This window comes from Kogia breviceps, chromosome 15 (assembly GCF_026419965.1).
Source record: "Kogia breviceps isolate mKogBre1 chromosome 15, mKogBre1 haplotype 1, whole genome shotgun sequence".
Classification (NCBI taxonomy): Eukaryota; Metazoa; Chordata; class Mammalia; order Artiodactyla; family Physeteridae; genus Kogia; species Kogia breviceps.
In genome coordinates this window covers 86,955,569-86,970,565 of record NC_081324.1, presented here as the reverse complement: position 1 = coordinate 86,970,565, position 14,997 = coordinate 86,955,569, and the positions used below count along the sequence as shown (strand labels likewise).

The following is a 14,997-nucleotide window of genomic DNA, read 5'->3' as shown; positions in this document are numbered from 1 at the left end:
GCACGTGGTCGATGCAGCTTTCTCAAGCCACGTAGTCAAGTGTGGGAAAGATCAGGTGTCGTCTTTCTGGAAGTGTCACAGGTTGAGGTCCCCGGAAACCAGACCCTGAGATGGAGACTGTCGTGGGAGAAAAGGAAGAGAAGCGTCTGGAAGCACAGAGCTGCAGTGCTCACCCAAAGAACGACTCATCCCCATGGGGTGTCCAAGGTAGGGCGAGAAGGTCGGGCCTCCACAACCCACATCAGCTGATCCCTGGACTCAGGGGGCCCCCCAGGAAGGAAGCTCTCTAACTCGGGCCGTCACCGGACAGGGCTGAGAGCAAGAAGTCCTCCCTCCTGATGGAGAGTATGAAGGACATATCCCAGCATCTGCTGTAGCCGCTTAACTTAGACGCCATCAGGCTCTCATCCTGCTGGACAATAAGAAAGACCCAACCGCTCACTTCCGGGTAAAGTCGTCATGTCAGCATTTCCTCTGCCTCTTTTGTTTTTTTTTTCTTTTGAAAAGGCTTTATTAAAACTTTATAATTCAATGTAATTTAATTCAGGGACTTCCCTGGCAGTCCAGTGGTTAAGGCTCCACGCTTCCATTGTAGGTGGCGCGGATTCAGTCCCCGATGGGGGAACTGAGATCCCGCATGCGGCGTGTGCCACGGCCAAAAAGAGGAAAAAAAAACCCTGCAATTTAATTTAATTCACCGAGTAGTTTCTGAGTACATGCTTTCAGCCACACACTGTGCAATGTCCTAGGGAAAGAGGCGTGAATGAAAAATTGGTCTTCTTCTCAGGGAATGATCGATTTAGAAATAACTTATAATATAAGGTGATAAAGAGCATGATGGAATTAAGTACAAGGACCAGAGATAATACAGAGGAAGACATAAGAATTGCACCTGATAAAGGAGGATGGAGGAGGGAAACTTTACAGAAAAGTTTGTTTCCTCTTTCATCCTCAGCATCTAGAACAGTATTACGAGTGCTTTTCACAGGCAAGTTAAGGTTGAGTTTTATGGACGTATTAGTTTCCTATGGCTGCTATAACAAATCACCACAAACTGGGTGCCTTAAGATAGCCTCTGCCTCTTTATGCCTCTCTTTCCTCATTTGTATAATGTGAATCATAAATATACTAGCTTCTTGGGTTTATTGTGACGATTAAATCCACAGAAAGCACTCAGAATCACGGCTGACCCGTGGTGAGCCCTCCGTAGCATTTGGTATCATTAATATTACTATTATCTTGCATATCAGGTTTAAACACAACCATTTCAGGGTTCCCCCTCCCCCTTCCTTTCTCCCCCGGGGCCCTGACACTGAAATATGGTATTTTAACCATATTTCTAGTGGTACCGAGTCCAAGCCCGCTCTGTGCACTGCACGACAGGCTGCTGAATCGGAGACGAGGTGCTGAGGCAGGGGACACGACTTTACTCGGAAAGCTGGCAGACCGCAAAGACGGCAGACGAGTGTCTCCGAAAAAACATCTCTTCTGGGTCCGGATGCCAGTTTCTTTTACAGAATCGGGGAGGGAGAGGCGGTGAGGAAGTGAAGTAAAAGGGCCACCAGTCTTGCAGAACATCTCCTGGAGTGGCCAGCCTCGGGGAGGGGATGTGTTCGTTTTTTCTTTTCTGCAGCCGTGCACAGGTGGATGGGTCAGGGTGCCTCCCGGTGAGCTGAACATCAGAGGGGCAGGGTGCCCTGTGGCAGGCCATTACGGACGATTATAATAGTAAAAGCAAATGACAGGTTAGCATGAAAAGAGACAGTGAGAGAGACAGATCGAGCGAGGAGTCCGAGTTAGCTGTTCCCGGTCACACTTGCTTCTGTAAACGTGATGCTTTCACGTGCGGGACATGCCGTGTCCTGGACACCCCAGTGGTGGGCCTGTGTCACCTTGCCTCGACCTCCGGCCCCCCCCTCGCGCTCCGCACGCCTGGGGAGGAGTCCTCGGCCAGGAGCATTGTTTCAAATGCAAAGCAGCCAACCCAGAGCCACATCCCGAGTCACCTGTCTCGTGGGGCTCTCCCCCGCGGGGCCACTGTCCCCACCCCAGCCCCCAAGGGCCGAGTCCCTGCACCCCATAGCTCCCGAAGGAACGCACGCTAGCCCATCGCAGCGCCGCACACCCTGCTCAGCACGTTCCTTCCGGCGGGAACCACAGTAAAGGCTCCCTCGGTCTCCTGGCCGACCCTGGGGCTTCCCTGGGTGGTCCCCAAGGCACGGTGTGCCCCTCCGCTCGGGAAATGTGAGTAGAAAGACTGCCTTTGAAACGGCAGCTGATCTGTTGCTTTGCTACACCTCAAATTCTCCATGAATACGCTGTTATTTTAGAACAGGGGGCTTCCCCTCCAGCTCCGAGACCCCCGGGGGGGGGCAGGATGCAGCTCTGGGGCCCACCAGCCGGCCACAGCTCTGTGAGGGGAGGGTCTCCTGTGCCCTGACTGCCAGGTCCCTGCATTTAGTTCGTCCCCAGGCGGCGCGGAGGAGGGGAAGGAGGGCAGGCGCGTCCCGTTCCACCCGTACCCAAGGCTCCAGGCTTTTCTCCCGACACTTCCCCCGCAACCCCCAAGGCCCTAGCTTGGGCCAGCTTCCCGCGCCCAGGTGACTTGACTCCCCCGCTATATTCTTTCCAATCTGATCATGAAAGCACAGCCGCTATGCCTCAGGTCCTTCGGGACTTTGCTTCTGATACACTGTCCAGACCTTGTCTTTTGACCGGCTGAACGTTTCGTTTCTCTCTCTCAAAAAGCCCTGCTTTGCAATTCAAAAGCCTTGGTTTTCAAGACGCTTGTTTTCTCTCTCCTGAAATTCAAAAGGCTTCTTAGCAACTCAACACCAAGAATTTGACTCTTTTGCCTCTGAATTTGGTCAGGCAATGCCCATCTCCACACCCACACGCAATAAGCTCAAAATGGTCTAATTTTCGCAAAGAATTAACGCACATCTGTGTGTGCGTGTGCAAAAAATAAATACTTAGATAATATATTGGTATACTCTTCTGCCTCCAAAAAATAGCAAAAAAGTTTGCATAAAAGCAGTACCATAGCTTATGAGGTTATCCAGCGAACGGCTGTTTCCAGGCTACTAGAAAAAACACTCTAAAAACAACAACATCTTATTTAAGACCTATTGATCAAGATTCCATCTCGGTGCTACCTATCAACAAAGAACGATTCTTCTATGTAATTCCTTCAAAATAAACGCGCTGACATTAAACTAGAGTGAGGAAAAAAGCCTTTTTCCTCTTCCCCCTTTGGTTCAGTGGCTGGGATCCTGCAAATCTGAATGACAAAAGACCGAGGTTTATTTCATATGCGTACGGAGGCTCTCACAGAAATGAAATAAAAACCCTACAGAGGTGGTCAGACCTGGAGACTTATATGCCTTTTTACCGGTGGAGAAGCGACAAGACAAAGGAAAGGGGTCTTGAGAGTCTAGGGGCGATAAATTGTGGGAAGGTAAACAGACGGGAAACGAATGGAAGATGAGCGTTATTTAGTAACGTTTGCTTGTGCAGAGGCCCATCTGGGTACTGACTTTAGCTCAAAATAATCCGGATGCCAAAGCGGCACATTTAGGGGTCGCGTATTCTGCTCCTTTTCAGTTAGTTCCCTTTGACTTGGGTTGAACGCGTGTCTAACTCATGCGCAAACCAGATTCCTTAGAGTCTAGCTGGCAACTAACTGCATGGAATGTGGAGATAGTCCGTATCTCCAACATGTAGTGTTAGAGAGAGAGAGACAAGGAGAGAAAGGGAGGAGACAGAGGGAGAGAGAGAGAGAGACAGAGAGAGAGAGAGAGAGAGAGAGAGAGAGAGAGAGGGAGGGAGAAGATACTCTAAGCAGCCCAGCTGAGTATGCTTCCTGGCTCCATCCCTTTCCAGCCCCGTGACTCAGGACCAGTTTCACAGCCTCGGTTTCCTCACCTGTTAAGTCACAGGGCTGGTTCGAGGATTGAGATACTGCAGATAAGGCACTGTCAAATAAGAAGCAAATCCTGACTTAGTAAAGAGGAATTTTATTGGAAAGGATTCTTGAGGATTTCTCGCAATAGAGAGGACCCTCTGACGATAACATTTGCAAGCATCTCGTGGGTTTAGGCCAAGTGGGTTTTTATTTTCTAGGGAGAGTACACAAGGCTAGAGAGGGCCGGGCGTGGGGACCTGGGATGAGTGGGAGAAGGCTGTGTCCTGAGGCCGGCCCACTGCGGGTGGTGGCTTTGATGGATGGGCTGTCTGCTGGCTCCGGCTGAGGCTGGACCAGAACCCAGGGAAGGAGAGGAGAGCACGGGTGCATCCCTCAGTTCATCTACGTCACGTGGGGCAGGGAAGTCCTTTGCAGTAAACCATTTCCCTGGACATAAGCATGTGGGAGCATCTCTTAACTTCTGCCGTTTTCCAGGAACACAGGGCTCGGCTGAAGTTCAAGGTCACCAGCATGGCGCACTGTGCCCGGCACACAGAGGGTGCCCAATTAACGTTCGTGATTACTGACAGGACTGGAGTAATGACACCATTTTAAGTCATAAACGCAGATGCTTTTTCAAGCACTTTGTGTATTTTCGTCGTTCATATGCCCACTGAGCCTCTAAATGCATTTAGACATTAGAAGACACAGGATAGAAAAGTACAGGACGTAACAGAGGAGAGCAAACCTGACTCGTGTTGGATCTATTCCTTTAGCTTTAACCCCTGTGCTCTGTTGCCTGTGCTGAGTCGTGCTGGCTCTGCATCTTTTGTAAAAGACTGCTGCCTAGAGCCTGAAATATACAGGAGAGCTCACTCTCAAGGCTCTGACCTTTAAAGGTATAACACTTTTCCACCCATATAGAGATAAAAAGTTGCAGAACAAGAATAACATTTGTCTTGTTGGAGGTTTATAGGAACTTGGTGACCTGACCTAGGTGGACAGATTCAAGAACAAAGGATTCCAGCACCAAGAAGTTCCCAACGACAGGCTAGCCACAGCCCTCCCCTTTTAGTATAAAAGACAGCTGAATTCTAACTCAGGGAAGATGGTTCTTTGGGACACTAGTCCACCATCTTCTCCATCTGCTGGCTGTTCGAATAAAGTTGATTTTCCTTGTCCTACACCTCCTCTCTTGATTTATTGACCCGTTGTACAGCGAGGTTAGACTCAGTAACACAGAGAGGAAACCCTTCTTAGCAAGCGGAAATCTAGCAGATCTTTAGACCCTGCGAGCTGTTTTTCCAACTATTTCTAAAATGGAGGAATTCGCACCACATCCACATCCCATCCTTAACTGATGGTGAGACCAGCTAGCAGCACATTCTAGGTCTGCTGGCTGCACCAGGCATCAGGCTGGACCACCTGTTCCCATGTGCACGGAGAGCCTGCTTTTGGAAACCTGAAGATACCTGATAAACCTTTCAGATCAAAACGATGCTGTTGTATTTCACTTCGCTGTGAGAGTGTGGGAAAAGGGTGAGGAGGGTTCTTCTGGCCGAAGCTGTAAGCCAGGTGTGAACAGTGCCTCTTTGCTAGATAACACCATGCTGTATTAAATGCATCTTCCCTCCACGTGTGAAGGTTACAGCATCTTAGTTCTATCTGGAAATGGATTGTTTGAGTCCTCCACACCTGTACATCAGCAAATTGGAAACTATACACAAAATGTTTAAACATAAAGTTAACCGAGTATGAAACTGAGAGCGTCTAGAACATTTATAGAAAAGCATTTTTTTTTTACGTCTATACTTTGGTATTAAAATAGCAATTGCATTTTAAACCCCTCTTAATGAGATGCTCCAGTGTATCTTCTTTTAAAGTGCGGGGACTGGAGGGTGTGGAGGGTCTGTTTCTTGCAGAACAGGGCTCACAAAAGAAACACACAGGGGCTCTTTCTCTAGAGCGGATGGTGACACTTTATTCATTTAAAAACAACATGCCCTTCCCCAAAGGGCACGTAGCGCGTGTGAGTGTTTCTATAAAGACACGAAGGAACGAGGCTGAGGTTCACTGGAACGCAGCACCTATCATGCCATTCGAGCAGGACGAGAGCGGAGCTTCCTGACGACCAGCCTTTTATCAACGGCAGCGTCACTGGTTGGTACCCGGGACACCACGCCGCCTTTTCTGAGGCTGTGGCATCGCTGCTCCCAGACTCAGATGAAGCGGTCCACCTCGGGTTTGGACTCTGCTCCTCCCTCCCGCTCTTCGCTATGGCCACAGGGGAGCCCCGCCCCTAGTGACCCTCAGGTGCCAAAAAAGGGGGGGACTGTGGGGGGGACTGTCAGCGGAACGGCAAATCGTGGGTGCGAGGGGCATCTTCGGGCTCCAGGCAACTGCCGTTGGGCAGGGGTCCTGTTCTGAGGTTGAGGCGTAGAACGACACAGGAAGTGACACGGTAGGGAATCCATAAAGTCATTCGAGTTTACGATGTGCGCTCTGAGGCTTTACTCTTTTAAAACCAAGATGTAGGTTTGGTCGTTCACAAGCGTGGGATGGTTGGAAAGAAAGGAGTCCAAGATGTCGCGAGGTCTGAGGCAAAGCGGACGTGGATCCCCCCTCCCCCCTCCAGGGTCTGCAGCTGTTGGAACAAACGCTAAGCAGGCACTTCCGCTGACGGGCTTGGAGCCGGCTCCACCCCCTCCTTCTGGACCCGGCTGTTTCCTCACCTCGCACGAGAAACGGAGCGTCTCACCCCCAGCTGTTGTCACGGAACGGCCGCGAGAAAGCGGGGATGTCAGGATCCAACAGAGGCAAACACCACCGCCAAGGGAAACAAGCACAGGGTTTGGGGGTGCAGCACCGGTGCAGCCGGGACACCTTTACAGTGATGACGACACTTGGTTAAACTCGCCCCGTGTCGGATACGGTCCAGGGGACCCGAGTGCCGGCCCTGCGACGGGGCTGGAGGCTGGTGACCAGGTCGACACTCATCCTTGGGGCCCTGACGCTGAACCCAAAGAGCCAGGCTCCAGTATTTTCCAGGCCATGGGCGATAATGGGCTTTGTTCCAACTGGTTTTCAACCGGAATTCAACCAGGAGGTGGGTGGAGCCTACGGGGGGAGCAGGGGTCGGCCGGCTTATTTAGAGCACTGCCCGCTCTTTCAGTCACATGACTGATTAGGTCAACGCGTGCACAGCACTGCTTCCAGTGTTTAGGGAAGGAAACCTGCAGAGCCTAGGGGCCCCCGGTTGGCCTCAGGGTCTGTACCACATCATAATCGCTGCCAGTGCCCCCCAGTGCCCCTCTCAGCCAACACATCTGAGTTTTGCTTTTGCTCTTTGAACAGACAGTGACGGGTTACAGGCCATCAGAAGACAGGGGAGAGGGGCCTACCCTTCCCTGTGACGGCTTACAAATAAGCCCCTACTGTCCCTAGAAGTCCTAAAGCAGCTACTCAAACTCTCTCCCTGATGCCCCTTAAAACCAGTTACCCTGCCTCAATTAGTACTGCATCTCCACGGGGACTGATCAGGAAACGCGTCTGGGCTGCTACCTGGGAGCACAGAGAGGTTCTGGGTGAATCGTCTTAGGGCAAATAAATCTACGGTTCCCACGAACCCGGCCTGATTTCGACCGGATGGCCCCTCTGCCCAGAGCCCTGTCCCTGGCTGCCTGCCCAGGGCTGAGCAGCTCACGGCACCAGGCACGCCCTTAGTCCTCAGTGCTTCCCTCCAGCATCCTGACCAGGCGCCCATAGGTGTTTCTCTCCACCTGCCACGAATGATACATTCTCACATACTCCCTTCCGTTGGCCACGATTTGTTTTTCTAACGCCGGATCGCCCCCCAGTCTCTTTGCCAGCCGAACAAACTCCTGCAAAGAAGGAGGCGGAGGAGAAAGAGAGATAAGTAACTGGTGAAGGGGGGTTGCAAACGCATCCAAAAGCCCGTGTCTGCCTTTGCTCCTGGCCCCGCCTTTGCCCACCTACCGTATTCTGGAGAAAAGGGCCTTTCTGAAGGATGCGAGTTAACGCAAACGTTGAGACTGAATAAGAAATTACACACACACACACACACACACACACACACACACGAGCGAGGGTGAACATCGTGGATAAATGCTGTAGTCGTCGATTACGCTTCCCATCTTTCTTCCCTAGATTGCTCAAAGCTGCTGTTTCTCACAGTAACTGAGTCCTTACGGTGACTCTGAGATCCACAATTTCTTCCCTCCTTTGTATCAGCTGAGATACGAAGTCAGGTCTTACTCCAGAATCTGAGCTCCTGTATTCTAGACAACACTACCCCTGCCACGTTTGTTTTCCATTGTGTTGATCCTTTCATCTTTCCCGGGCACGGAGTGTGTCTTCAAAGCGTGGACATCGCCCGGCGGAGTGGAAAGGGCCAGGCTTCCACTGGTTCAGATCTGGGTTCAAATCCTTCTTCGACTCGTAACTTAGCTGTGTGGCTTTGGGCAAGCTAGTTAACCTCTCTGAGCCCCACAATGATCATCTCCAAAGGGGCAGCGGGCACTGGATGGGTGAGCCCTGCCCTGCCCCAGACTCCTCGGGTGAAGGAGAGGAGAGGGGATGTAACCGGCCTGGATTTTCTACGCTTTCCTTCTGTTGCTCCAGAGGGAGGAAGTGTGCTTTGCTCTACGTTTATAGACGCTTGCAGACGCTGATGCAATGAAAAAGTGGCCACTTTTTAATATCAAAGCCCTGCATAATTGGAAAGAACTAGAATTCTTTTGATTGCTAAAGAGTATTCAGAGGGGGGAGGGGAACACGCATTATTTATTATGTTTGCACGTAAGTCAAAGCAGGGCTCACCAGCCAGGAGGCCTGCATTTAAATTCACACCCTACCCTTCACGGGAGTGATGCTGGGTGCGTTTTGTAACCTCTCTGAGCCTCGGTTTCTTCATCTTTAAATTAGGAATAATTACAGTACCTGCTTTATAGCGTGTTGACAGGATTCAATGAGTTAATACAAAGACCTCAGGGCAGCGCCTAGCCCAGACTTAGCTATCATTATTACTGTGATTCCCCAACCCGTGTAAATTCCAATAAGTCAACAGCGCCTAAGATTAAGACACAGTGCTTTGCCGTTTACAAGGAACGTCCACGTATTCTCAAAATTATCGTTAATTAAACGTTGGATGATTTTTATAGCTAGCAATATAAAGAGCAATATTTACGATAGAGTGGAATTATACTTTTATGTAGTATACATACACTTTATGGTAAATTGGTGTTCTTTTTACAATAAAAATGTAACATGTTTATTCCCATCTCAAAGGAGAACAACATTCTTATTAAAATTATTCGAGAGGCTTACAGCTTTGGTACATTATTTTATGATACTGGTCATATCTTTGATTTATCTGATGCAGACACTTTGGCTAAAATCCAATCCCCTGCTTATGATTTCTATAGAATATATGACCGTTTTATAACGGAATCCTGAATGAGAGTTTCTAGGAATAGGATGTGATAAAGCGCACTTTTTTTTTTTTCCTCTCTTCATGAAGGAAGGAGGGATCTTTGTGGGGTCCCTTATATTAGGGCTCTAATGCCATTCGTGAGGGCTCCACCTTCATGGCCTAATGGACTCTCGGAGGCCCCGCTTCCTAAAACCATCACAGGAGAGGTTCGAATTTCTACATGTGATTCTGGGGGTGAGTGCGTGGAGGCACAAACATTCAGTCCACAACACATGCGTATTTTCTAATAGATCCCCCCCAGGTGATTCTGGAGAGTCAGACTATGAAACACTAGTCTAAGACGGACACCTGTGCCTACCCCAGTTTACACAAGCTATTTGGCCACAGAATAGATTCATCCTGGGCCTCCCTGGTGGCGCAGTGGTTGAGAATCCGCCTGCCGATGCCGGGGACACGGGTTCAAGCCCTGGTCTGGGAAGACCCCACCAGCCGTGGAGCAACTAAGCCCGTGCGCCACAACTACTGAGCCTGCGCTCTAGAGCCCGCGAGCCACAACTACTGAGCCCGCGTGCCACAACTACTGAGCCTGCATGCCACAACTACTGAGGCCGCATGCCTAGAGTCCTTGCTCCACAACAAGAGAAGCCACCGCAATGAGAAGCCCGGGCACCATGATGAAGAGCAGCCCCTGCTCACCGCAACTAGAGAAAGCCCGCGCGCAGCAGTGAAGACCCAACGCAGCCATAAATAATAAATAAATAAATAAATTTATATATAAAAAAGGAACAGATTCATTCTTATTGGCAACTGTAAGTTGCAAGAATCACACTTCAAGATCCATCTAGAAGTGACATGCACGCATCTGTCTTGTTTTTCTTACACAAAACAGCATTCGCTGGTCTAGCGTTAAGCTTTATCCAAATGCCATCGTTCACGTGGCCACATAATAATTCCGTCAGCTATTCTCTCGATGACTCCTGCTGTTGGGTAAAGTGGGGACCACTTGTAAGAACGTGCAAATAGCCTTGGAATTATTCAGGATAAACCTTCAGTCTTTTTTTTTTTGACCGCTCCGCACGGCTTGTGGGATTTTAGTTCCCTGACTGGGGAATCGAACCCAGGCCCTCGACAGTGACAGCATGGAGTCCTAACCATTGGACCGTCAGGAAATTCCCAGTCTTTTTTTTTTTTAATTGAATTATAGTTGATTTACAATATTGTGTTAGTTTCAGCAAAGTGATTCATATATATATATATATATATTCTTTTTCATGTTCTTTTCCATTGTGGTTTATTTCAGGATATTGAATATAATTTCCTGTGTTATACAGCAAGACCTTGTTGTTTATCTATTTTGTACATAGTGGTGTGTACCTGTTCATCCCAAACTCCTAATTTATGCCCCCCCTTCCCCTCTGGTAGCCATAAGTTTGTTTTCTGTGTCTGTGAGTCTGTTTCCATTTTGTAGGTAAGTTCCTTTGTGTCATATTTTAGATTCCACATATAAGTGACATCATATGACATTTGTCTTTCTCTGTCTGACTTCACTTAGTATGATCATGTCTAGGTCCATCCATGTTGCTGCAAATGGCATTATTTCATTCTTTTTTATGGCTGAGTAATATTCCACTCTGTGTGTGTGTGTGTGTGTGTGTGTGTGTGTGTACATACCACATCTTCTTTATCCATTCCTCTGTCGATGGACATTTAGGCCGTTTCCATGTCCTGGCTACTGTAAATAGTGCTGCTATGAACACTGGCTGCATGTATCTTTTCAAAGTATCGTTTTCTCTGGATATACGCCCAGGGGTGGGATTGCTGGATCATATGGCAACTCTATTTTCAGTTTTTCAAGGAACCTCCACACTGTTCTCCATGGTCAGCCTATCTTTTAAACTTGCAGCAGCAATAACTGAGTTTGGGGAGGGCTGCTCGTTCACATGACAACGTAACCGTTAGAGAGAGCGGCCGACTTTCAAACGCGTATCAACAACAGCTGTGAGAATCTTGGGCCGACGCAGGAGCAGAAGCCAACCTGGGGAGGTGCAGAAGCAATTTCCCGGTAGATCATATCCCCGTCCACACCGCCTGCCCGATGCAGAGCCAGAGAAGGCGGCAGGGGCTCGGGCCCCGGACCGTGACCCGTGGCCATTGAAGGGCAGCAGCTGGGAGTCTGATCTGGCTCTTTCCCACCCGACCCTTCCGAGACCGGTGGCTGCAGAGAGTCTGGCTATGCGTCCTGTTCACTCGCTCTGCAACCTCAGGCCCTTTTGCAGGACAATTCCCGAGCTCGCGTCTAACAAGCCCGCTCACAGCCAGCTCCCCAACCCAGCGATACCCAGGAGTGATGGGGCAGAGCCCTGGAGGCTCTGGCCTGTGATGTAGACCACTGTTCCTGGGTGGCCCGTGAGAGGTAGCGGTAGCGAACGACCGTGGACCACTTGGTGAGAAAGCGAACCGCCTTTCAACTCTCTTCTGCGCCGAGTCAAGCAGGAAAGCCTCGGCGAGGTGCCAACCTGTTCTCTACCTTCTCCACGGTGACACCTGGTCTCTGGCCAAGGGCCTCCCGTGGGGGCCAGAACTGGTCAGAATTTGTAACAACAGTCAACAGTTAGCAAGAGCTTATACCCAGCTAACAACCAGTCATGTTTCAGAATCCAGGATTCGGGGTTTTTAATAAAATGGTCTACGTGCCCTTTTAGTAACATACGCCCTCCAGGGGTCTAACGCGGCGCCTCATAAGCAACACACCGGAACGTCCAAATCAAACTTAAGAATCGTCCCACCGAGCAGGATAAACAAAGCCACGAATAACTTCCCATCAGCTCAGATACGAGTCCGCTGCCAACGGAGTTGTGGCACCCAACTTACTAAAAATAAAACTGTTTTTCAAGTGCTTGTTGGATTTTGGAACTGCAGAAAAGCGACGCGGACTCTGCGCTACGACTATGACTCTTTTCTCAGAGACAGAGACGGGGGCACAGAGAGGTCCAGGAACCTGCCCGAGGTAGCACAGCAGTAAGCAGCAGAAATGGGAATTAAACTCAGACAGTGCAGCCCCAGAGTCGAGGTCCTTTTCCACCAGGCCTGGCTGCTTCATGGGAGGATGGAGCAAACGCACAAAGCTACCGCCCAGATCCATGACATTTGGGAACCACCGATTACACGAAAAGCAAGGATAGAGAATATTCTCTGTGCCTTCCACTCTCCTGGAGCGGGCCGGGCACCGCATCTGCTGTCCCGACATCTCGTCACCAGAAGAGTCCACCAGGCCCCCGGGGAGAGGGACAAACTCACAGGGTGATGGGCAGGGCATCGGCCAGTGGCGCTGGGGCCACCAGGCAGGCCGCTCTCCCAATCGCAAGCCGCCAAGCTACAATTAGGTGGTTTTCTAAATATCAAATTCTATTTCATGCCGCATAGATTATTGCAAAACACAGTTATTCCTCTCAGAGCATGTTGAAGGGGTATTTTTTGCACGTGAACACATGTTTTGCATCATGGCGATTATGGATGGTCAGAGCCTTGAAACTGAATATATTGAATAAAGTAGCTAAAAATCCTCACTTTCAAAAAAAATAAAAGCCCCCAAACCACAAGGTGCTTGTTCACACTCAGAGCGGGTGTGCAGAGCCGGCGGGTCTCAGAGTCGCACACGTAGCCTGCGAGACACGGGCGGCCGGCAGAGGTCAGGCCAGAAGGTCAGGTCCGAGACGCAGCCTCCTGCCCTGTAAAGGCGGGTGGAGAGCCCACAAGCAGAAGAAAAACGGTCCTCCCGTCCTCCTATTTTAAGAGAATGTCAGACTTGCAAAAGCCGGGACCAGAGCCGGGAAGGGGCCTGTGCTCCATCCCTCATCGGCTCCCGGCCTGGCCGGGCCTTTCCTGAGCGGCGAGCCTCACCTGGCGGCTCCATCCCCGTCCTGCTCACCTGGCCAAGCCCGACTCTGTGCAGCTCCGCGCTGAGCCCACCCGAGGCGTCCCTCTCCCCGCGCCACCTCCAGCCCTCTGGGTCACTCTGACCCCAGGGACCAGCCACAGGCAGAGAAGCGAAGCAGCTCTGGGCCTTAGAAAGAGGTCCGTTCTCCCCAAGAAGTCGGACGAAATGGCGAGCAGAATCCTTTTAGAGGGCGGTCCCATGGAAACGTGTCCCCTCTCTGCCCAGGCAACAGAGGGGGGGAGGGAGGGAGAAAGAGAGAGATGGTGAGGGAGACAGAGACAGAGACAGAGGGAGAGACACAGGCACCGAGAGAGAGACAGACAGACGGCGAGAGAAAGAAATAGAGGGAAAGACAGAAACAGACGGAGATCAAGAAAGAAGGAAAGATGGAGATGGGAGAAAGAGAGACACAGAGAGGAGGAGAGACAGGCACAGAAAGCTGGGCGAGAGCCAGAGACAGAGAAAGAAGGAGACAGAGACGCAGAGACAGAGAGAGGGAGAGTCAGAGGGCGAGAGACAGAGACAAAGGTAGAGACAGAGACATACAGAGATAGAGGGAAAAACAGAGGCAGAGACAGAGGGAGAGACAGAGACGGAGGGAGAGGCGGCCGCAGGAGGAACCGTGCAAGCGCTCTCCGGGCTGGCCTAGCGCCCATCAGGCTGAGACCTCGAGGCGCCGCCGCCCCGTCACCTCCCGCCGAGCTTCGAAGGTAAGCGCCTCACCCTCTCTGGGATCATCACGGTGACACCTGCGTGGGGTTCCCGTGGGGATCAGTAAGAGAACCGGGCAAGGTCCCTACCTACAGTGGTGCCCGGCACACAGAGGAGCTCTGGCTGGGACCACCTGCCCCAGCGCTCCCTCTCCTGGGAGCAGGGCCGCCCAGCAGCCACTCTGAGCTCTGGAAATGTGGCCAGTGTGACCGGGAACTGCGTTTTTAATTATTCACTTGAATGGACTTAAACTGAAATGTTAACGCTGGTGCTCGATTCAGGTATTACAAAGTTTTACACGTGTACTTGCAACAACCTGGACATGTGAATCTGCTTTTTCAGCTGCAAATGGTATGGAGTCTCAATGCGAACCAAGTATGTCGATACAAATTTAATCTCCAGACTGAGATGAGCTGGTGGGTAAAATACACGCAGGATTTCAGAGCCTCGGAAAAAAAAAAGAATGTAAAGATCTCATTAAAAATTGTTGGGCTTCCCTGGTGGCGCAGTGGTTGAGAGTCCGCCTGCCGATGCGGGGGACGCGGGTTCGTGCCCCGGTCCGGGAGGATACCACGTGCCGCGGAGCGGCTGGGCCCGTGAGCCGTGGCTGCACGTCCGGAGCCTGTGCTCCGCAACGGGAGAGGCCACAGCAGTGAGAGGCCCGCGTACCGCAAAAAAAAAAAAAAAAAAAAATTCTTTATATTGCACTGAAACCAACGGTCAGTTCTATGGGCAGGCGGGATGGGGAAAAACATTGTTTATATCGATTACATGCTGAGATGATGCAGGTTTGGATAGATGAAGCTAAATAAAATATATTATTGACATGAGTTTCATCTGTTTCTTTTTATTTTCTTTCAACGTGGCTGCTAGAAAACTGGGACTCCCCTACGTGGCTGGACGCACCCTTGATCCCTAACAAATACCAGCTACCTTCACGCAGACGGTCCCTACCTGCATCATTTGGTTCAGGTTCATGGCCGTCACCCCAGC

The 14,997-nt window shown here is 50.6% G+C and overlaps 1 protein-coding gene across 3 annotated transcripts in view; it reads right to left on the bottom strand.

Moving 5' to 3' along the window:
• Positions 1-14,997, bottom strand: part of GLT1D1 (glycosyltransferase 1 domain containing 1) — a 139,710-nt gene that overhangs the window by 34,320 nt on the left and 90,393 nt on the right. For 2 of the 3 annotated variants that reach the window (XM_059040032.2, XM_059040031.2), the window contains one exon: positions 5,860-7,785. The exons of the other annotated variant lie outside the window; for it this stretch is intronic. In XM_059040032.2, coding sequence (XP_058896015.1) covers positions 7,624-7,785 — 162 coding nt within the window. In that variant the 3' untranslated portion in view covers positions 5,860-7,623. Of the gene's footprint in view, positions 1-5,859; positions 7,786-14,997 lie in introns of those variants that run through there. 3 annotated transcript variants of the gene reach the window in all.